The 24,053-nt window shown below is 35.8% G+C and overlaps 1 protein-coding gene across 6 annotated transcripts in view; it reads right to left on the bottom strand.

The window, feature by feature from the left end:
- Nucleotides 1-24,053, bottom strand: part of NEBL (nebulette) — a 266,260-nt gene that overhangs the window by 27,064 nt on the left and 215,143 nt on the right. For 3 of the 6 annotated variants that reach the window (XM_074900166.1, XM_074900167.1, XM_074900168.1), the window contains 11 exons: nucleotides 23,426-23,536; nucleotides 23,069-23,179; nucleotides 22,477-22,581; nucleotides 19,241-19,333; nucleotides 14,303-14,395; nucleotides 13,837-13,928; nucleotides 11,805-11,898; nucleotides 10,109-10,213; nucleotides 8,831-9,002; nucleotides 4,419-4,511; nucleotides 3,300-3,428 (listed from right to left, as the gene is read on the bottom strand). In XM_074900166.1, the coding sequence (XP_074756267.1) occupies nucleotides 3,300-3,428; nucleotides 4,419-4,511; nucleotides 8,831-9,002; nucleotides 10,109-10,213; nucleotides 11,805-11,898; nucleotides 13,837-13,928; nucleotides 14,303-14,395; nucleotides 19,241-19,333; nucleotides 22,477-22,581; nucleotides 23,069-23,179; nucleotides 23,426-23,536 (1,198 nt within the window). The remainder of the gene's footprint in view (nucleotides 1-3,299; nucleotides 3,429-4,418; nucleotides 4,512-8,830; nucleotides 9,003-10,108; nucleotides 10,214-11,804; nucleotides 11,899-13,836; nucleotides 13,929-14,302; nucleotides 14,396-19,240; nucleotides 19,334-22,476; nucleotides 22,582-23,068; nucleotides 23,180-23,425; nucleotides 23,537-24,053) is intronic. The other 3 variants (XM_074900171.1, XM_074900170.1, XM_074900169.1) reach the window with 2 other exon arrangements.

Raw genomic sequence — 24,053 nt, 5'->3', positions numbered from 1 at the left:
ATGCTGAGCCATATGAACCAGAGCATCCTCTCCTGGTGCCTGAATCCAAACTAAAGGATGGGATCTCACTTGTAGGGGAGGAAGAGATGAAAGAGAGTGAGCATGAAAAGAACTGGGAGAAAAACAGTGTGTAAGACTGCACAGCAAATTCTGACAGACATAAAAGAATTTATAAAGAAACCTCCAAAAAAACAGCTGAGAAATCTCTTGGACACAATGCTGTCTACAAAGACCTGAATTGAAAGCAAAGAAACTGCCTCTTGTTGCTCTTTTTAATATATACAGTGTTCTGTGAAGAAGGAACTATCTGGTCTGTCTTTATAAACAAAAATAAATCTGACATCCATATATCTCAACTTCTCTTTCTGACAAAAATAATCTGAAAAACCCTCCCAAAAATCAATTAACAGCTCCATGTCTGCAAAGTTGCAAAACCAGTGTTAAAGGCAGGATTGAAAGAGAGAAATTGTTAGCTTCTATTCCTCTTTAGCCAAGCTGAAAATAACTATCTGAAAAACAGTGGAGAATTTTGCAAGAACTACTGTGGCATCCAACTGTTTCTGAGAAGTGCTACAGAATGGCTTGTAGGTAAAAAGGAAATCTTTGTTAGGGCAGTAATTAATTACAAAGCATTTAGGCAGACTGAGAAGCTCTAGTGCAACACTTTCTGTCCAGTATGGCAAAAAAAATCAATGATACCATGAAGTAATAAAGTCAATCTTGAAAAACACTAACAGAGAGAAGCTGCAAAAAGGACAGACAAAGCGGAAAAGTAATTTTTAAAAGAATATAAAAATGAAAGTTCATCACCTGCATGAGGCCTTCTGGAAAGTGTTAACAATTCTTTCCTATCCAGTTTTACCTGCAGTAGTCTAAAAGGGAAAACAGGCATTTTCCTGAACTTACATGATGCAAAAATCTACTGATTTTTAGGGAAAGCACCCTGGGAAGCACACGGCTCAGCTCAACCTCATCATCTAAAATAATGGTCAGGGAATCAAACAGGAAGAAGTAATTCAAGTTAATAACATTACTAGCCCCCCTGTGATGTTGTTACTGAAATTCCCCAAAGAGGAGAGTTATCGAGATCTGAATAAACCTATAACATCATGAAGCAAGGGACCCAACTAAAGGCTGGGAGAGGTGATTGAGGAACACTTCCACCAGCAACACTTGAATTGTGGGTCAAATATCAGTAAAGGTATCTAGAATAAATTAGCAATTGAACAACACAGAAATATCTGAAAGATGATGAGACAGGGCCAAAGACACTTAGAAGCTGTAAAATGGGTCTCAGATCTCCAACTGTCTTTCATGTTGGCACGCAGATTGAACAATTGCCAGTGAGAAACACTGCTAGATCTAAAAGTACAAAATCCATGAGAAACAGCCATGAAATCTCAGCAAAATGGACTTGGTTCTCATTTACTGTGGTATGCCATAAGAAATACTGTATAAAGATCAAGGGCAAATTCACCTTGTGGCTATGTGCTAAAAGACATTTTGGATGGGATGCTGCCATGAAAAAGGTTGGTATTTTTGACCAAAAATGCTATTTTCTGCTGTTTTTTTTCTGAGTGTATTCACAGAAATGGCATTTTCTTATAAATCATTAGGATTATGTCAAATTATTTAGCTCTGGCATTTATTTCTCCCCTGCAATGGGAACCTTCTGCAAGTGCTCAAACCCTGGCTAGTCAGCTGGGTCAAAAGCGGAAACAATATCTTGCTAAAATATGTTGATCTTGGCAAGGATCTATTCAACACATCACCACAACAATAGATTTAAATAGAGACACAAAAAGCAAGCTTGCTAGTGCCAAAACAACCAGGAAAATAAACCCCATTTCCTATTCTCAATATGGCAAGTAATAAAAAATATCTGTTAACAATCAAATCAAGCTGACAAAGCAATGTTAAAATGGCTTGGAATAGAGCCAAAAAAGATCAGAACAGATAGAGAGAAACAATATGCAGTGGACTGTGAAACCCACTTTGCATCATCACAGGAAGAGGCATAAAAAACAGCGTGATGTGCGTTATTGATATCATCTATTAAAAGAGTTGGGAATACAGTTAAAATATCAAATAAAGATGGACAGGCATAATATAATGGATTATAGTTCTGTCAAAGACATGTGTTTCTTTCTTTGTTTAGAGTTAGTTCTTCAGTCTGAAAACTTTCCTCCTCACCTGTTCTTAATCAGAGCTGCTTGTATGTATTCATATGGCACCTAACACAATGCAGACTCCCTAAACACTAGCCACTATAATAACATATTACTCTGGTGAGTGGGAGAACATAAACAGGCACAGTCTACAGTTAAGATGCCTTAAAATCTTCTAAAAGCATCAGTAATTCAAGGATGCCAGGCAACTAAATGGTAGTAATAACTTTAACACCTTCTTAAAAAAAGAAAAAAAAAAGTAACCCTTTGGATAACCTTTTCAACGCACCTTCTTTCACAACTGAGAAGTAGAAATCACTATTTTTTTAAATACATATTTAAAATGCAAAGTTTCTGAATATTTACAATTCACCAGTCAAGTCTAGTACACACTGTAATGCCATGATGATGACTAGACCCTCAATCACTTTTATAAATTTTGTTCTAATCTATAGCATCAAACTGATGCAACATGTGGTTTTCTACCTGGGAGTGCAGGTTCATCAAAGTATTCGAATATTAATCCATGTTAAACAACAACAGACAATATAAGCTTCTCAGCTGAATATTAACCCTGGTTCCCAAAATGCCGAGAGTGTAAGAAAACCTTCATTTGTAAAAAGCTACCAGTTGATACACTTTTTTTTCTTTTTAGAATGAAAACAGAGCCACAAGCACCTGAATAGTTTAATTTGGAAAGAAGTACTTCAGTCAGTGAAATACTATTATATGCTTGATTTGCCCACCAAAAAGCACAAGTTAAATTTATTTTTTCAGTTCAGAGGTGTATTTTATTTTCAGTTACATTGTGTCTTTCAAGAGAAAAAAAAATATTCATATTTGTTTTGCAAAAACACATCTTTCTCTTAAGCACTGTAAATTTGAGTCAGCAGGGCTTTCAGACTGACAGTGTTACCAAAATGGAGAAAGGGAATACACTCTAAACCAATACAGCATGCAAGAAACTGTGCAATCTTGAGATTTTGCTTTGCTTCTTTAATCAATCAGGCAATAGCTTATACAGTTTTTAATGATTTGTGGCTGTACAAGGATATGGAGTTAATACAGGCCTGTGAGGTCTCAACACACTGTGATAGTGTCATTAGTGAAAAAAGTGGGAATAAGGGGTACCTCCTTCGTCAGATTGCCTTGTTATCTCACTGCAGTAAGAAAAGGTAGGGTTTGTGTCAGAGCCATCTGATTTATAATCTCCCAAACTGGTAGAATGTAAATACTGCTTACTGTAACGGCTTGCTCTTTCTACAAAGGTTGAAAGAAAGAATATCACAATAAATAGATGACAAAAGTGCAAAGATGAGCAACAACAAAAATCCCAACCCCATTAACACTGATGGCATTAAAATTAGAAAAAAAGCGACTTGTTCACAATTTTGTATCCATCTTGAACACTGTTACTTCAAAAGGTTCTTCAAAATCAGATACAGCTAAGCCTGTTCTCTGCTTTAAAAGAACAGCAGAAATGGAAGGTAGGATTGAGATACTGGGGGGAAAAAAAAAAAAAAAGGGATTAAGATAAAGTGTATGAAAATTTCCAGTGGAAAATCAAAACGATCCTTTATCCAAGCATGCATACAAGTGCATGTGGAAGTACTGCTATATGACATTCAAAAGAATATTTAAAGTTCCACTATTAGTAGCAAAGAAAATACATGTGCAAAACTAAACATTCAAAAAAAACACTTCTGGGGGGAAAAAGTCTAAAAACTTGTAAACCAAAAGCACTGCTGCCTGTTATTACATTACCTTCTCTACTTTTCCATCTACCCTTAAATTATGAATACCTTGGAGTTTCAAACAATAGCACAAAGCGTAATATTATATGCCATACAAGCAAAATGCACATAGAAAATAAATCAATTTCATAAATAGGCCTCCTTCTGTATCTCTGAAATGTTAGTAAGGTCCAACTATTTAAATATTCTACTTATGGTGAGGACAAACTAGGTCAATGTTTTTTAAGTGACTACTTGTAAACTGTATGGATAACTGTTCAGGATAATATTTCTTTTGTTATTTCTTATCTGCACATGTCACTACAGTTGAAATTCCTATAAAACACTGCTTTTAAAATACAGATTAGACAGATAGATAGATAGATAGATAGATAGATAGATAGATAGATGAAAACATACTTATATGGCTGGCACATTGACCTGAAAATTTACTGTATCAACCTAGTTTCATAAATATAAAAAGCTGATTTGGGAAAAGTCAGGATATAAGCAATACCAGAAAGCATATGCAGACTCCTAGACTGAATATTGTCCTCCAGAGGATCAATGTCGAAGATGGAGCCAGGATCTGTGCGCCAAACTTTAAGATCTTTTCCCAAAGCACAGAAATTAGAAGACAGACAAACAACAAAGGAAGTAAAAGCATAGGAGGGATGAGTTTTAACAATCAGAAAACAATTTCCTTCATCTAGAAATTAACTAAAAGATCTAGATATTCACCTGAAAGTATTAATTTCCTGCTGAAAAGAATTTAAGAGCATTCATTTTAAGCACTGACATTATTTTAAGGTGTCTTTTTCTCACAATTTTTGTTTTCCTTTTCTAAATATGACCACAGTATTTTCTTAAGTCTAAATGAAAGGAAACAAGTTAAATATCACATACCAGAGCTCCTTTCCACTAGCAGAACCAAAATCATCAGAGCTACAAGATTACGTCCCCAGTCTACCAACAGCATTGTTACTCCATGGAGATGCTGCAGTACATATCCCCATAGGTGACAGTTGGCAGTATATATCTCTACGGCTGCCAGAAGCACTACTGGTCCTCTTTTGTATATAGTAGAGACCAAGTCAGCCTAATAAGCACAATCAGGAGCATAGTTCATCTTATCCAAAATAAATTTCTACAAGTTGCTCAATTCATATAAACTCAAAAGTATTAATCTTTCTTAATGTAACAAATAGACTAGAGTGACAAATTCAGCTGTAGAAATCTACACTGTAGACATCTACAGTTTGGTAAAATGAACCCCACTCTTAACTAGCAATTCCCTGTGTCTTCCACGTATCTAAGTTTCCTGGGACACAGACTTACTGTTGATCCACTACCTCACTAATGAAAAACATTTTTGAAATTCAATATATGGATTCAATAACAGTAGCAATCTTAAGATCTTCAGCTTTAATTCATACAAGTTAAGTTATTAATATCTCTTGAATTCACATGTCTAATCTGGATATTAAAAAAAAAAAAAGAGTCTCTAAGAAATAATTAATTTCATATCCGAGTTTAAGTTATAATCACAGCAGGAAAGTGAATACAGATTCAACCATGGTTTTAATAAACTCTTGACAAATAATTACAATGTTGCACCAGTTAAGAAGCAGCTTATAACAAATGCAGAAGCAGCTACAGCGTAAATTCTTGATTTACTCACATCAATCTAATATATACAATTCATATCTAGTATGTCTAAAAATGCAATAGTCATTTAATCTCTCCAAACCAGTTTAAAATAAAACCTTGATGTAAAGTACAACCAGTTTAAGCACAAATCTACCAGATCACACACTTTTACTAGTGGTTTGTTTCTTGGGCAGACCTGTCTATATTTACTCAATGCATTGGAAGTGGGGAAAAATAACTGTCTTCCCAAGTTGGTCCTTTTGCTGGTTTGAGTGGTACCAAGCTAAATAATGGGTTGGTAGGTAAAGTAGGACTGTGGGGACACCAAATATGTCATGTTTCAAATGATTAATAGCCTAGAGGCAATGGAAAGAACAGAGCTAATAAAATAAAATCCCATGGCTTTAGAATACATTAAATGTATGTACATTATGTGTTATCTACTGCAACTCTCAGAAGGTGAAGCATAGAGCTAATTCCCTCTTGACAAGATGAATAAAAGCCAATGCAAAATATTTTGATAAACTATGTGTTAGCCCTAATGGTGATAAATTATACAACTATATAAAGCACTGACAGGCAGGAGAGAGGTGGAGGAACTGTAAATGCCCAACTTTTCCTTTCCTGTTTGATCATGCCTTAGTAAGTAAAAACATAATAAGGTCTGTGGAGAAGGACTTGGGTGTACTGGTGGATCAAAAGTTGGACATGAGCCAGCAATGTGTGCTGCCAGGCCAGAAAACCAACTGTATCCAGGGCTCATAAAAAGAACTGTGGCCAGCAGGTTAAGGGAGGTGATTCTCCCCTTCTACTCCACTCTGGTGAGGCCACACCTGGAGTAGTGCACCCAGCTCTGGGGCCCCCAGCACAAGAAAGACACAGATCTGTTGGAGTGAGTCCAGAAGAGGGCCACAAAAATTATCAGAGGGATGAAACACCTCTCCTGTGAAGAAAGGCTGAGAGAGTTGGGGTTGTTCAGCCTGGAGAAGAGAAGGCTCCACTGAGACCTTATAGTGACCTTTCAATACTTAAAGAGGACTACAGGAAAGATGGGGAGGGACTCTATCAGGGAGTGTAGTGATAGGATGAGGGGTAACTGTTTTAAACTGGAAGAGGGTAGATTTAGATTAGATAGAAGGAAGACATTTTTTACAATGCGGGTGATGAAACACTGGAACAGGTTGCCCAGTGAGGTGGTAGATGCCCCATTCCTGGAAACATTCAAAGTCAGTTTGGATGGGGCTCTGAGCAACCTGATCTAGTCGAAGATGCTCCTGCTCATGGCAGAGGGGGTTGGACTAGATGACCTTTAAAGGTCCCTTCCAACCCAAACTGCTCTATGATTCTAGGTACGGCTTCAAAGCAGCATCAATGCAGCAACCATTGACTTGTACTGATTCTATCCATCTCTATCATATAATCTGAAATAACATGCACAGAATCAGAATCTTGGCAATTTATAGCACCAATCGATTTTAACTTCCTGGTAAATTTTACCAATTATCCTTATTCTCATGTAAGAATCATGGAGCCTCTTTAGTCACAGATCCAAAGCTCAGTTATATTCATTTATCTTGACAGGTTTAGAATGGCTTTAGCATGGTTAAAACTAGTGCCTAGTTTCCAAAGCAGAGGCATTAATTTTAGCAATCAGACATTTGAAAAAGTTGTTACAGCTTCACCAGTAATACTTTAAAGACTAACCAGAATGACTCTAACACAGAGGTACTTTTCCTAACTGGCTGAACAATCATCAGCTAGGAAAAAACTCAAGAGAGTCATAGCTGTTTTTTTCAGTCTGTGATTTATTTTTCTAGCTGCCAAGGACATTCCATGAGCAGGGAGCTCACCGCTTCTTTCTAAACAAACAGATATTATAATTGCAGTTCACTCTGAAAAAGCATTAGCTGAAATATCACTGAATATTAGGCTCACAGGTTTGTCATGGCCTATTTCCTTTAAATAGTTGCACTATTTTTGCTGTTTGGCAGGCATGGGGAGTTAAGAATTCCTGTGTGTTTTGATACTGGAGCAGTTTAAGGTGATAAATGGTATTAATATATTTCAGTTACTTAAAGCTCAAGAATTTATCTCAAGGATGTTCTTAATCCTAATCTGTTTGTGCTAGCAAGCCTTCAGTTACTGAACACAGGATTGCATTCATGATTCTTACAGAGGGCTACAGCACACGTGCAATGCAGTATGGAGTAGGAGGTTTGACGTGCATGCTAAATGGCGTATTGCAAACTGTATATTAAACTGCAATTTCGCAGGAGCTTTTCCCTCTCTCTTTGGCTGCACCACATCTAGCTACAGAAGTGAGTTCAAGTGCTTGGGTCTCTTCAGACAACGAATTTCTGAACAAGTTTTTGCCCTAGATCCAGAACATATGACCCTCTAAGACTTGCACGGTCTTTAAAGTATCTGTACCTTCACCAGGCAGAGCTCTAAACCTCACTTTTGAGAAATCCCTTCTGACATAAGGCTGTAGCTACAGACATGTAAAAGGTGGCTATACAAAGAAGTGTCTTTCTTTCCTTTTATGTGGTAGAGACTCATTCGGCGACTTCAAGGAAAAGACTGAAGAAAAATCTGCCAGGAATGATACAGATATAGTTAACCTTGCTTTAGGCAGGAGCATGGACTGTATGACCCACCAATTAGTCCATCTGACCTGCAATTTCTCTGTTGAGAGGTAAACTTAAAATCAACCCTTGCTATTACTACTATGTATGAAGGATTTTAGGGTGCTATCTCAGCATATTTTTCCATATGTAGACTCCCTGGGGTCTGCACTGTTGTAAAGCACAGAAAAACAGAAAAAGGACACACCAAAAGAAGAAAGGAGGGAAAAAAAAAAATATGACAGGTTACCATTTCCTTTCAGACTTGCTAACTTTAAAGATATTTCAAATATCCGTTTTGATTTTGAAATAGAGTTTATTATGAATGCCCCAAATGACATCTTCGTGCAATACTCTGTCTCTACACATAAAACCAATCTGTATTCTATCCCCTGAATACTTTATCTTGGGCCACATTTTACACCATGACTTCTGAACACTGGTGTTTGGCTTACCAGAGATCTAATGAGTTACGGATAAACTACATCTTGAGATATTTTGAAATCTGTGTGAAGTTCTAAAACAAGAGGTAATTGGAGCATGTGCAGCTCTGGAGAAATCCAGGAGTACTTTTTCTTGGTTATAATGGAGAACACAAAGCAGAGGCTTTCATCTTCCCCACAGTTTCCAATAGCAACAATATTTAAAAACTTACCAACAATTATTCCAGGTCTTCTATCCATTTCAACAATATGTGGATGCACACCTTTATATGCTGCATCACTCACAATTTGGGTGTTTTTCCGCACCCGCTCTGTTACAGGATCATCTACCACTGGGGTGAAGCCTCTGCCCTTTGTCTTCTCAAAATCTTCATGGTATTTTACCTAGGAAAACAAGAAGAATTACATTTTTCCCCAAGCTGCAATTGACAGCAAAGTAGTTATTCAATGCAAGAATGCATACGTTTGTTTTATGAGACACATATTCTTTGGGTTTTGCACCATAATAGAATTGTTACACATATGAGATAGGCTGGATAGCCATCCAAGTCTTTTCTATCTCCCTTATTTGATTCATGATATTTTATTATCATTTTGCATTTGTTTTCCATTGCCACTGAATTAGGCGTTAAGTCAAGCAGCAAAGCATCAACAGTCACACAGGACAGGAAAAGCCACTCAGGAGGTCATCTGGTCCTTTCCCTTCTTCTCTGAGATAGGCTAGCTCTCTACTGATGTAGACAACTACATCAGTCAGTAAAAAATGTTCCAGCAATAACAGTACTAAAGAACTCAAGTATTTTCATTCACAGAGAATTTTGGTTACACAGTTTCATACAAAACTACTCTTTTGCTCTTTTGTTTTATCATATGCCAGCTGGCTTTAAACATAGGTCTTTAGAAAGAATTGCAATTATTCTAAGCAGCCTGCTTTCAAAAAAAAAAGAAAAAAATGAAATTAAAAGCAAGGACATTAGGGAAGAAAGTGTTATATAACCAAGTGTTGGAACAAAAACAGTATTAGTATGAGTTATGAAGTAGTATTCCTGATTATGCATATTTATTTTTAAATCGTCTTAATCATCAAAGAATTAAATTGACAAACATTCTCACACAAGCAAATGCACACAAAACAACTCATTCCAAAAACAAAAGTCACGCAGAAACCAAGAACGTGCACAGGCACAAGGTGAAGTGTGTCACCTAATCCAGTCAAACTGTGTGATGCTCAAATGAGTGTGTGCTTTTTTAAAGGAAAAAAAAATAGCAGACATTTAACTGTTAGAAAACTGTTTATTAGTATTTTGAAAATGTTCATTACAGTCATATGCAGTTAGCAAACACTCCCTCAACAGGCATAAGAAGAAAATATTCCTTCCGTACTTGAGCAGAGAGTTTCATCAGTTACCTATATTAATGGAAGGCAAAATCCAGTGGAAGTCAAGTGCCATTCCTTACTATACTCTAGATATAGGAAGAAAGTACCCTACCATTGAGATGTTGTTTTGTGTTTCTTTGACATGCCTTAGCTCAGGTGTGTCTAGAAGCACACTACGTCTACCTTTCATCTGCCTCTGATCACTGCTGTACTTGACCTGCAAAACAGCAACAACAGCACACATGAAGTTTCTGTTTACTGGTAAAGGTAAGAATCACACCATGTAATGCTATCCTTTCCAAATCACAACACCCAACATTTTTCTTGTTTATTTCATTACACCCATTTTCTAGCGACTTATTTCAGAGGGAGGATACAGGTGAGTTAGTATATTGGTAAGGCCCAAAGACACATTTATTCCATCACTTACTCAAAAAAAAAAAAAAAAAAGAAAGCATTTACCTAAAAGCTGAAACTCTACATTGTTTAAATGACATAAATGAAAAAATGCATCACTGTGACTTGAACAGCCTTCTTAGTCCTGTTTGGTAGCTAGTCCTTGCCAGCAGCACAAAAGTAACACATCTGGGACAAATCTGAATATGCTGTTCTCAAAGATAACATCTGGGTTCCATGTTTTGTGTTCTGTAAGTACAGAACCTTCCATGTCACATTTCTCCTAATTAGTGTCTTTTGTGGCATTTTACAGACTTGTAAAGATGCAAGGTTAATGATCTGGTTAAAAAAAAAAAAAAAAAAAAAAAGGGGCAAAACCCCCCCACACTCAAAATTCTAAGCCACTAAAAGTAGTTGGTCCTACTTGTTGGTTCTAGAGTACTCTTACAGTTTCTTCTGGCTGGTTGAATTTTTCTACTAATGGACTCTTAGCTCCTACACTGCATTGTAACCTGTATACTGAGTGTTAGTATATATTTTAGATTTACCTAAACATTCACACTCAAAGTATTACCTCTCAAATCAGTTGTGCAAATCTATTTCAACATGCATTTGTGATGACAGAAACCAAGTACTGGAATTGTCTAATCATCCTTAAAATTACATATTATCTAAGCACAACATACGTATGAAAATAAGAGTCTTGGTGTCTACATTTCATAGATAAATTTGAAGTAATGTACAGAGAAACAGAAATATACAGTACTGCATATTCTTCAAACCCTTCTTAATTAAACAATAAATTTTCTTAGCAAATATATTCTGTTACATATGCTTTTGAATACAAAGCATTTTCTGGACAAAATAAGTACAGCCAACATAGTTTGGTTTTCATCTACTGCTCATTAACAGAGAGGAGTATTTATCCTTGTAAATCTTGAGAAACAAGTGAAGGAATCACTTAGGAAAAAAGCTAATTTACAGAAATAAAATAATTATTTGAGATCTAGAACCATTGGGGAGTTTTCCTCGTGTTTTTAACTAATTGACTTTGGTAAATACGCATGAGCATTTTAAGAACATACTTAAGACCTACGTAGTTACAAGGTTGGATTCTGTTCCTTTATCCTTAGACAAATACTTTGAGAAATCCAACCTGCTTTACTTTTCCTCCCTACACTCAGTTCTAAAGTGTTCACTACTATTACACAGAATCACAGAATCAGGCAAGTCTGAATATTTTTGTTGCCCTTATGTGCGGTGCATGTACTCAAAGGATTAAAAAAAAATCCATTCAATGGATAATACAGTTAGATTCATTTGACACATCAAATCTAAATGGAAAAGTATATCTTTGTTATATTCCTACAATGACTGAAAATCTAAATGACAAAAAGATTCGAACAACTTGCCGAGCTGATATTGTCTTGATTCTTCTTGACTCTCTCTATCTCAGGAGTGACACTCACAGCAGTAGCTTTTCCAGGCTGCTCTCTGTAGTGAACCTATTATTTAACAGAATAAAACGGTACATACTGTTTCACCTAAAGCAGTATCACACTGTATTACATTAAAATGTATGATTTAAAAGGTCAACCAGGAAACAACTGAAAAGCTAAAATGCATTTGAAGTTTATTAACACTTATAAAACTTGATTTTTGAAGCATAACCCTGAATTCCTTCCGTACAGTTTTCTTACTAATGCATTTCTGTGGATATATACACACATATGAACACTTCTTGACATTTACCACACTGGTCTTTGGCTGTATAAAGAAATATCTTTTCTTTGAAATGAGGTAAGCCACAAATAATGCTGTAAAGTCAAGCAGAACAAATGAAAAAATTGAATTTTAGCAGTGCCCACTGTAAATGTAATTTGTCCAGACATAGAGATTCCATAAGGATACCATCCATGTTTTAACTTTTACACTCTATATATTGAAAGGTGATTAAACACAGGGGGTGCAACACATCAGACAACTGCCAACTGAATCCAACTGAATAAATTTCACCATGTGTTTACTTAAATGTACTGCAGGAATATCCCCTCTATCACTTTTTAACAAAATACACTTGTAGTAATGATGCATTAGCCAAATGCACACTCAAGGCACAATCGGTATCTAAAGAGGATAAAGGATAGGATGTGACACTGACAGATCAATCAGTCTAATGTTAACCCTGACCCCAAATACTGGGAAGTTAGATATGATATACATTTAGGAAATAATTAGAGATTCTTGCACGATTTATGCCAATCCATATAGTTTTATGTAAAATAAATGTTTCCATACAAACTTGGGTTTTTTTAAATAAGCCCTTGGGTTTCTATGGCAAGGATAACTGTGCTGATACATTATGCTCATAATTCTGCAGTGCACTGTGGCATTAATATACATATCGTTCAAGCAATTGTCTTACCACACAACACAGTTTTGGTCTGTACACATCAATATATTCCAACTGAAAAACCAACACCTTATAAAACTGATGGTAAACTATCAAATGGAACTATCAAATGGATTAAATTTGCAAACTGATATTTGTAAAGATAAAATGATTATTCAAGACTTAATGCTTCTAGAAATGACTGAAGTTAAAGAATCTTCACCTAAAGCTATTCCAGTGACCTGAAGGAGAATTTAATCTTTCCAATGAAATCTGCACCACACAAAAATTGGTGAAAGGTAAACAACAATGTGAGAACAACTACACAGACTTGCTTGAATCACTTGGGAAAACAGGTTTGTTTAAACAGCGTGCATTTTAGGAGAGCTAGACGTATCAACATAAATCCAGGAATAAATAGCATACACTTAAGTTACAGTGACAGTATTCTTGTAAACTGGAACTCTGTATTAATTTGGGGAACATGTCAGAAAACACCCCAGGGAAACACTGTAGAGCTATTAGTAGGCCCATGAAACACAGCTGCTGATGGCAGTTTCCAGTGAGAAGAATGGCTGGTCTCTCAAAGACTTATTAACAAGGTACAACTTAAGCAATGCAGGAAGGCAGCAGCGTGCTCCAAAGCCCTTATGTTCTTTCCCATGCCCCTGCAAACAGTATGACCTTTTAATGGTTATGTCAGCCATTAAATACTAAACTCTGATAGGAATGCTACTGAGGTACCAGAAAGAAACAGGTAAGAGAGCTGGAGTTTGGGTACAACTGTAGCCAATTTTTTACAAAGCAAAGAAAAAAGCTGGAAAAGGATATTCTGTTAAAAAAAAAAAAAAAAATCTGTCAAAATATTCTGCAAATATCCAAGACAGAGAATAACATTTCAAAATATTGCAGACATTTCTGTAATCAAATAAGTAATTCCGTTACTGAGCCTGCACCTAACTAAAGAAAAGACAGAGCTTCTGGAGGCAGAATTTTGTACTCATCCTCTGCACCCAAAAATTATACAAAGGATTAAATGAGAGCAACTTCCCATGCTGACATTCTCTTGATTCCTCTTGACTCTTTCAATCTCAGGGGTGACACTCACAGGCGTAGCTTTGCAGAGTTGTTCTTTATACTGAACCTAGCAAACATGGCAGAAGATATTACACAGAGCCAAGTAAAAGAAATACAACAGTGTGTTAGACATTAAAAGAGCAGACTGCATTTGGATGCAAAGTACCGTTCCTTAATAAACACCCATATCTTTCAACACAATACTTAGTACTTACCCTCTTGCAATTCTTCTATTTCAAACACAGATAATTCATATTTCAACAGGAATACTTCACTCTCATTGATGTTAATCAAAGTGCAAGGCTAAGGAGTTCTCATTGATTAAATTAGTCTTTGTGGACAAACAGGAACAAGCACAAACACCACAGACATATTCACTGAGGCACAAACACATTTAATACAGCGAGGGAGAAGTGTCCAAGCAATGAAAATGGGGCACACATTGCTAATATTCTTCTGGTTTTCCTTTACTCTCCTTAGTTCGGGTGGATCAGAAATAGTTGTGGCATGCTGAATTTCTTCCTTGTATTTAATCTGCACAACAAATATTACAAAGTATTAGCAATTTAAAGAAGATACAGACAAGCACTGAAACACAAGAAACATTTTGTAATCTCTCCCTTACACATACTGCACAGTTAGGCCACACATATCAACACTATTGGCCTAAAAAAACCCAGGTATATTTAATTTCTGAAACAGGCTGCTAGGGTCTCCAATGCATCTTGTTTGATATAATGCAGCAGAGAGTGCACACAAGCCTAGCATCCTGAAACTCTCAGAGTGGGAATATATATCACATGGGCTTGTGGCTCTCTTCATCATATCTGAGTGGGATTCTGGCTTTCTTCATCATAACTGGGATGCTGCATATACTACTTGGAGATCTGCATCACTCTGACAATGACTTGTCTAGCTGTTATCTTGCTATGGAGTCTACCAGTCCATTTCAGAAACCAAACATTTCACAGATGTGTTCTGAAAAGGGTGGATGACTTCAAAAGTCTCATCCAAGTTCTCTAAAAACACACACAGACACATCAAGGGAGAATGCAGCTGTTTGGATGGATGATGACTTTGAAGATGCTGTCAGGTATTTACTGTTGCTTTTGCCACGTTTAATCTCTTCTAAACGGCAGTATGTTTGGATATGGTAGACTACATAATTCTAAAGATGCACAGAACTAGAATTTCTTCAATTATACACTGCATGTACCAAAACCAGGATTCAACTTAATGAGAAAGAACTGTAAGGTTAAATGGATGTGGTACTAAAAAGAAAAGCATCATATTTTCTGTTTTTTTCATATGCTGTCCAAAAGGGTCATCTTGGACAAATCTGTGCATTGTCTTTGTCCTACTGTCTGTTATTATATACCTGTCCACTATTCAGCACATTCAAATTCAAATCTCTTATGCAGCTGTAAAGCAAATACTTGTAGACCATTCTATCCATAACAGTGACATGGCATGCCTTCTTTTTCTTCACAATGGTAACGGAACAGCAAAATTAACAAAAGCATTCAAAATTGTGTGTATGGTGATACATAATAGTTGGAAACATTTTTCATTAGCAAGACTCAATGAAGGAAGAGTACTTTTAAGAACAAGGGAATAGCACAATGAATCAATCTGTACAGTTTCATGTTAATGTGCCATAGAAAACTTCTATTAAATACATTTTAAACCTGCAAAATCAAGGACTCAAAAATCAGAAATGACAAAATTAAATGTAACCTTAGTTTTGTCCCTTGTACAAATATGCTCCATGTACAGCTTTTAATATATTTTATAGTACTTCATTCTTTTTCTCTTTGTTTTATAATCTTCTTTATTTATTACCAAAAGCTGTTTTTTTCAAGAGAATTCTGCCTCATTTATTACACATAATCAATGATCTTTACTTAGCAAGTAGTTTGCATGCTGACCATGACTAGTATTTTTTTTCTTTAACTCTAAGAATCCTGCTTTGATGACTGAATTACTGATTTCTTCAGGAATTTTCCTGTGTTGCTACTCGCTAAAGCATCTGAGTTTTTCCCACATGTTAATTCACTAATTTTGCTGTGAAATGAGGAAAAATGGAATTGTGACAAGGAAAAGTACTGTTTTTACTAGAGAGCACAGACAAGTAACAGCTAATCTGGCTACATAATTTTAGAAAACACAGAATTATACAGCACCTGCATTCAGATGAGAATTCCCACTGAACTGTAGTTTGCAAAATGGAAAACCAGAGCAGGTTTGCCTCCGTGGCAAAGTATAAAATCATATACTTTGGCAATGGATCATCAGGTCTAGACACAGGGACTTGAACTTGCGTTCTTGCTTTTGAGTACTGACCTAATGATCTTAATAATACTCCCTAAGGGTACCTCTTGGGAGAGCTATTTCTTATGATTTAAAAAAGTACAAATGCACCTTTGTGTGCCTTCATCTTAAGCCCCTTGTGGTTTGTTTAGAAGTGCACAAACCCACGAGAACAATCGTAGTTTGTTACCTCCGTGAGCACCATCATTAAAGAAAACAAAATATTTGACCAAGGGTATCTCAGATACATGCTGACAACGAGGGAGTGATGAGTCTAAGTGACCTTGGGTTCTGTTTCAGCTCTTCTGGAAGGAAGCACCTAAGCACAGGAGCACATTACTCTGCCAATCTTTCCCCACACCTGGCCTATCCACTTTGACCAAGCCCTTCTACATTTTCAGTTCCTCACCCCTGGCCTCTTTTTTCCCAAAATCTACTGTACCAAATGTCACTTAGTAGATAATTGTCAACTCCCTTCTCTAAGAGACATAACATAGTACTTCTGGAGATTGACAAATTTTTTAACGCAGACAAAACAACTTGTTTTTCTCTAAGCTCATACTTGGAAGCTGCTTTGGCTGAAATTTATAAATAAATAAATAAAACAAAAAAAAGCCCAAAGCACAAACCAGGAATGGAAAATTTCAGTTCAGACAGTTTAGGACTGGCAGAAGTACTAAACCACCAGAAAAAGGGGTCTTTTAATAGAGACTATTAGGTAACCTTAAGAATTGGCAATGCTACTAGTCCTTAAAGTGCTTCAAAATGTCCATTAATTGAGTTTTAATCAGACTCCAGCTTTGTGGTGTTGACTGTCATATCACAGAGGTTTTCTCATGGATTTCACACAAACAAAAATAAAACTGTAATATTCCCCCAAAAGTCTTCTTCCCAGCATTGTGTCCAGCCCTGCTTGTCCCTCAATATAAACAAGTTTTTAAAAAATTCTTAGTTATTTGTAGCTTCTCGGTTCAGATTCTGTTACAGTCCATGGGTCTGATGTTTGCTTTTAAAGTTCTGTAGTATCTTCACCCCAACTGTTTGTGAGACTGCTTCTTCCAAACCAATCATCACAACAGGTGAGATGAGCTCAACCCCCTTTGCTGTCACCACTTTGGGTTTTAGGATTTGAAAACAGACTGTTCTGATCTTTGTCTCCAATATATGTCATCTGCAAGAATATGATCACTTTCAGAACATGATGCAATGGATTTTTTTTGCATGGTTTGGTTGCACAATGAGTGTTACTTTGTTTTGGTGTTCTGGCTTTTTTTTTTCACTGCAGATGTGCTTAACATTCCATAGTTTCATTTAACTCAGCAAATATATAGTTTTAAAGCTGTCCTAAGTTCTTCTGGCTAAATTCAAAGATAAGTGTAAAATGTTTAATGGAGTCAAAATTGATGTAATTTACCCCTCCTGTGGGACTCCTGTAAATTATACAATATAATTTCCCTCTTACTGACATATAATTTAAAACTTTCTTGCACATTGCCTTGAAATTTGGCATTCTACACTTCTAAAAATTATTATACAAGATTTAAGTAATCTCAAGTACACTACATGTAATAAAATTTTTTTTGTAAAATTTTAACTCTGCTCACAGACTAGCAGTGTAAAGGCCATGCTAGTTACATCATAACACTAAACCACTAATGCATTTTGTGTTTCTCTTGATATGCTTTTGTTCAAGTGTGTTTACTAGCGCACTGATTCACATTTCATTTTCCCCTCTTCACCACTGTTTAGGATTTCTAAAACAGCAAGAGCAACGTACGCTATCTTTTCATTTCACTTTGAAAAGTATTGAGAAAAAAGAGTAGGTTAAGACTTTTCCTAATAAGTGCATGCACATGTGTGTGACCACTCTCAAAAAAAAATGTCCATGGTAATTGGAAATCATAATAGGTAACAGGAGATTAGGTTTTGTTTCTAGAACACCAATACAAAAAAACAACAACAACAACAACAACAACAACAAAAAACCACCCTCAAATCAAGAAAAACTATAGCTTCCCAGCCAGAAACAGTGTTTCAGGATTTTAGGACACATGATAGCTTGCACTGAATCTTCAAATCGCACTGTGACTCAAAATGACAAGATGAAAAGTGATGGATGGAGCCAGAGAAAAATTCCATGGAAAATAGATTTCCAAAATTTTGTGGAAATTCCCTACCTGACCTTACTTTGGTGGGAAATGTGTTTAACACTACTCAGTAAACAAGGACATTCTAGTAGAATAGGTGTCGAGAGTCTCTAATTTGGATTTCAACTAGTATTTAAACACAATCTAGTATCATATCTACACATTACCTTCAAACTTTATTTTTAAAAAAAGCATCTAATCATCAGAAAAGTCACGTCACAAACATAAAAATGGCCCCAAACAACTCCACACAAAAAATTCCAAACAATGCAGCTACAAGTGTTTTCTTGTTTGGCAGTCACTTCTGCTTCTTTCCAAGTTTTGCCATGTATTTATCAGAAGAGCATGTTCTACTTGTAGTAAACTCTCATTTTGATATTTTATTTTTGGTTGCTCATTAAAGTCCAAAGTCATTGGGCATCAATTCAGAACCAGTCTCATCAGATCCACAGATCAACTTGTCACCAGCATGTAAAGAGGCACAAACTTTCCACCTTTTCACATAGCTCGAGTTTGGAAATAATTTCACTCTTCTTGAAGTGCAAACTGTACCAACCCCTATGTAATACATGCAGGCTCTTCAGGAACTCTACGGATTTTCTTTTTTCGTGTTATGATATTTTTCTAAATTGCAAATGACAGACTTAACAGAAGTTGTAATATCAGGAAATACATTTCATGTTTCTCACTTTAAAAAGACAAAACTCTTTCCTCAAATATTTAAAGTTCTTCCTATCTTTCATGATGCTTCAATTTACTAGACTAGAGTGGATCTCTAACTCTTCTAGAATGGAGTTCTATATACAAAATCCAGTGGAGTAGTATTTGTGATATGAAAATGTAGAATGTCTAGTAAACAAGATGGAAAAATATTTCACCGCCATTTACTCATATAAGAATAATTAATGTTAATGACACTTACCGAGCTAATATTCTGTTGATTTTTTTTTACTCTTTCAATCTCTGGAGTCTCTTTTACAGCTGTGCCAGCTCCTACTTCATTCTTATAAAACACCTTCATTTCCCCAAAAGAAAAGTAATTATGAGATTGTTAGCAATGCAAGTACAAGTTCTCATAAAAGGGCTGGGCAAATTTCCAAGTTCTAAATTGGTCTGACTCTAAATCTTGCTAAGAAAGCAAATACTTTAATTTTTCATAAATCAGAGCAATTATCAATAACTATAATAACATTCTGTTTGTTTTCAACTGTAATCCAGATAATCTATTATCATCCTTTAGACTGATCTCAAACATTTGTAAGTATTTGTAATGATAGTTCTAGTTTTGGAAATATCTTTAAAATTTAATCATAATCTATAAATGTTTACAAACACAACTTTATGCTTAAGTAACCTTATTCATTTCAATGTAATTGAACATGCACGTACATGCAAGATTTGAATTGGTGTTTTAATCTTCAGCTCTTAAAATACTCTGAGAACTGAACAGATATTATTTCTAATTTAGCAAACTAGAAAATTGACATATTCATGACAAATAACCAGAACAGCCAGAACTACAATCCAAGTCACACATTTTTTTACTTCTGGGTTCAAGCCAGAAAGCTGAGGACTGCATTTAAAAACAAGCTCACTTCTGAAAAGATACACATGCTGTTTATATAATTCTCTATTTCAATTGCTTCAGTAAAGGATAAAATACAAAGTGCATCAGTAGAATCAATCATTCAAAATTACTGGAAGAGACAGTAAATAACTGCTCCACAAATTCCAAATGTGGCTATAATTTAAATAACCATGGAGCACCAGTTCACTCCGCAAAACTCCCAAAGAAGTTTTATTTAAATTTCAGTATTTGGTGTCACTGCTGTTGCCATTCCAGTAAGTATTTCCAGGTTGACAGTGTAAAAACAAGCCTGATCCTGGAGTTTGTAAAATAAATCTTTAACATTTAGTATTTCTGTCTTTCTTAAACCATTATTTTTTTCCTATCAATAAACCTTAAACATAAAACATCATTCTTGATGCATTTCTCCTACTTCCTTGAAGTCCTCTGTAACCTCAGGTGTCTAGTACTATCAAATATTCTGGAGAAGAGTGAATTATTTATGTCCACAACTCATTTTTTAAATATCCAGAAAAGCTTTAACAATTTAGAACTTTGTTTTACCATGTGAGAACTTGAGTAAGAACTTGAAAATTCTTCTGCACCAACATGTCAGTACAAGATAGAAAGATTTACATAGTGGACTGAACTAAAATACTTTTCTCCTCTACCAAGGTCAATGTGGTAAAAAATGTGGGAGCTAGGAACTTTTCTATGAAAGGGATGACTGTGCAGTAAATCTCCTATTGTAAATCATCTGCCAAATGAGCTAGTGAGCTAAAAGCAGCACTGCTCTTATCTGCAGAGCTAGTCACTTTTTTTGTTCCTTAAGGCAGGAAAATATTTGAGACAAAATCTAAAAATCAGAAGCCTATTAGGGGTCATTAATTATTTTTTTTTTTACATTGGGGCTGCTCCTAGCTATATCTTAACTTAGTAAAAAGAAACTTACTTTTATAATCTAAATTGCACAGAATGCTGAAAGATTAAAACATAGAGAAAGAATAAAAATGATAATTCAATTGCAGCTATAAACTGCTTTCCTCCATTTGGAGGATCCCGTTCAGAAACAGAAAAAGCATGATCACAAAATAAAACAAATACAAACCACCTCAAAGACAAAATATTTTTATTTCTTATTATCTATCACACTAACAAAGAGGGTAATTGTCAGCCTCAGCACTGAAATCTCAGACTGGCCTAAAGGGATGCAGGAGGTTGAGATGCGCCAGAGGCTTGTCAGGGTTTAATTAAGTAGTGAAAGGTTATTATATGCCTGGTATCTAACTGTTAGTGAGTCTGCACTGCCAGACCCACTGACCTATTTGAGGACTTCATCAAAAGCTATCAAAGAATGGAGCAGGGAAGAAAGCAGATCAGTAGAGGCTAGCTTCAATCCCCTCTGTTACACGGAGTTTCAGCATAGTATGTTAGGACGTCAGTTCCATGAGATACGGTGCTAATCGCTGTCACACCATGCAGCAGTGCACCACTCAAAACCAAGAGACAACAGACTATAAGAAATAAAATTTGAGCCAGTGGGCTCGTCAATATCTCCTATTAGAAAGATGTTGCTTTCAGCTGCTCTCATCTGAAGGAAGAAAAGGAGCAGGTAATGGCTGGAAGACGTTATAAGAGAGACCGCTGTCTAGAGCAGCCTCAGGGACTTCTCCCCGCAGGCTCTTACTCAACTAGGAAAGCTTCAGAGATATGGGATAGCTGCAAGTAAACGCCTCTGAGAGAAACTAATTGACCTTATACTTGCACAGAGTTGGAGAAGCTGAGAACATCTCTAAGTTAAAGAACATCTGCATCAGGTAATACTGAAATATTTAGCATCTTCTTTTCTCGCAAATCATTGGCTTTATTAGTATTACTTAGTCTGCCATAAAAAGCAGAGCTAACTGGACAGCCTTTGGTTCTAGAGGTTATATTTATTTACTCCTCTTCTCTCTTCTCTGTTATATTACAAGCAAAGAGAATTACAAACAGCAGAATGGGCCCCAAACCAAAATGGAACTGAATGCATCTCAAACTGGGCAGTTTTAGAAATCTAAGCTCGTAATTTCTATTTAGGGATAAACTGAAACATAAATCTAGCATAAAATTTAAAAATATATCAGTATAACATAAAATCAGTAGACATATACATTTATGAAACCTGATCTATTCTAATTTTATACCCAAATCTTGATGTTCTGTACATATGATAGAAAGCAGATGGAAAATCTATGCACAGTAACAAGCCTTAGGTTTTTTTGTCCTTTTAAATAAAGTACTTCCTGGGGCTTGATGGAAAAAAAAGAAAAAAAAAAAGGAAAAAAAATATCTTAATTTAAAAATAACTGTGGCTTGGCAAGGTGGTATAAGTGGTTTAGCAATTCAAAATAACAGTGTCACACCTAGAAAAACTGGGTATTTTTTTTTATTGAAAGAAATGGGTGATACAGCTTTTGCCAGGAAAATTATGCGAATGGTTCAAAGGACATTTACTCATAAGTTCCCTATTTCATGCTGCAGCACAAGAGAGCCTATTTAAACTGAAAAATATCTGAAAAATTGCAAGCAAAGAGAGAAGCACTATTACTCACTGAACTGATGTTTTTCTGAGTGCTTTTTATCCTCTCCATCTCTGGAGTGTCTGGGACAGCAGAATAGTTACAGAGCATCTTCTCTGCTTCATCTTTGTACATTTTCTGAAAAATAATTTTTAAATGTCTATTTCTGACTTTCTTGGGCTCAGAATATCCAAACTGCAACAAAATATGCTTATTGCTGATGAGTCTTAACTCTTTGCACAATATTTATTTCAACCTCTCTCCTCCATGACATTGTTCTCATTGTCTGTGTAGACACCTGAACACTGTTCCACACTAAATATATACAATATATTCTCATCTATATTATTTATTTTCCCTTCGCTGTCAGGATATAAAAAACCTCCTCATTAGGTAATGTAAAAAGGCCTTCAAGTAGATGTAAATAATTAAATTCAATTTACATGGCATGACAGGCCTAAATACAAATAAGAATCAGGCAGTAACACTTTTTGCTACATGTAAATTAATTTAATATGGGTATCCAAGTCTCTACAGACTTAGAGAAGTAGTCTTTTGAGCAATGTATGTCAAGCACTCATTGTTAGACAGAATTAAAACATCCAGCCCTTGAATGCATGCCTACCTGGCTTGCTATTTCTGAAGCCCTTTTGACCCGTTGTATTTCAGGAGTGTATGGGCCAACTTGCATTCCTTTTCCTTTAATTTCAGTCTCCAGATGCTTTTTATATTCTTTCTGAAGAAAAAAAAAGGAAAAAATACCGTAACTAATTTTACAGTTATTTGTACATGCTACCTTTAAGGCTATTCTGATAGCACTGGTCAGACTTTAAAACAAATTCTTTAATTTCTTTAATTTAATGTTTCTGTTGTGCACTGCTTATTCCTTTTAGCCCAAGTATGTTCAAAAAGATTTTATGCTTTTAAAATCTCATTATGTTTTACTTCCATAGTAATCTTAAGAGATTCATTCTATACTCACCTGGCTTACAATTTCAGAAGCCTTTTTGGCTCGTTTTATATCAGGTGTATCTGTGCCCACTTCCATTCCCTTTCCTTTAATTTCATTCTCCAAGTCTTTCTTGTATTCTTTCTGAAAAGGATAACATTGAAAATACTCACATGTCTGACAGCCAAATTATTAAATTGTTCCTACTTTAATCTGTGTGATTCCACTGATCATTCTTAAAACACCTAATAACGTTTGATCCAACAGCATTAGCTTTGTACTATCTATCTATGAGATAACTATGCTACAGCTGCTGAACAGTTAAAAATCTGCTTACTTAAAATCTGATGTAGCCTTTCACATCTACCTGTCTTTGCAGCTTTGGCAGACACGTGTAAACAAGACTTTCTCCCTCAGCTGTACTTTGCAAGACTGGGGTCATAAGGCTTTAGCATCTCTCTAACTCTGTTTATCATTTTTCCCTAACTAAACAAGCAGCTATTTAGATCTAAAAGCAGTAGGGCCCACAGGTACTGAACACAGCCCAGGCCAGGCATGGTTCATGAGGAACAAGCACAACCTGCAAAAGATGACAGAAACATCAAAGTTCTGGGAAGTCTTAACATTCCCCCATATGCTGATTCTGCACCTTTTATACTCT

Source organism: Athene noctua, chromosome 2, assembly GCF_965140245.1.
Source record: "Athene noctua chromosome 2, bAthNoc1.hap1.1, whole genome shotgun sequence".
In the NCBI taxonomy this organism is placed as follows: Eukaryota; Metazoa; Chordata; class Aves; order Strigiformes; family Strigidae; genus Athene; species Athene noctua.
The sequence above is the reverse complement of the archived record's forward strand: the minus strand, read 5'-3'. Positions and strand labels throughout refer to the sequence as shown.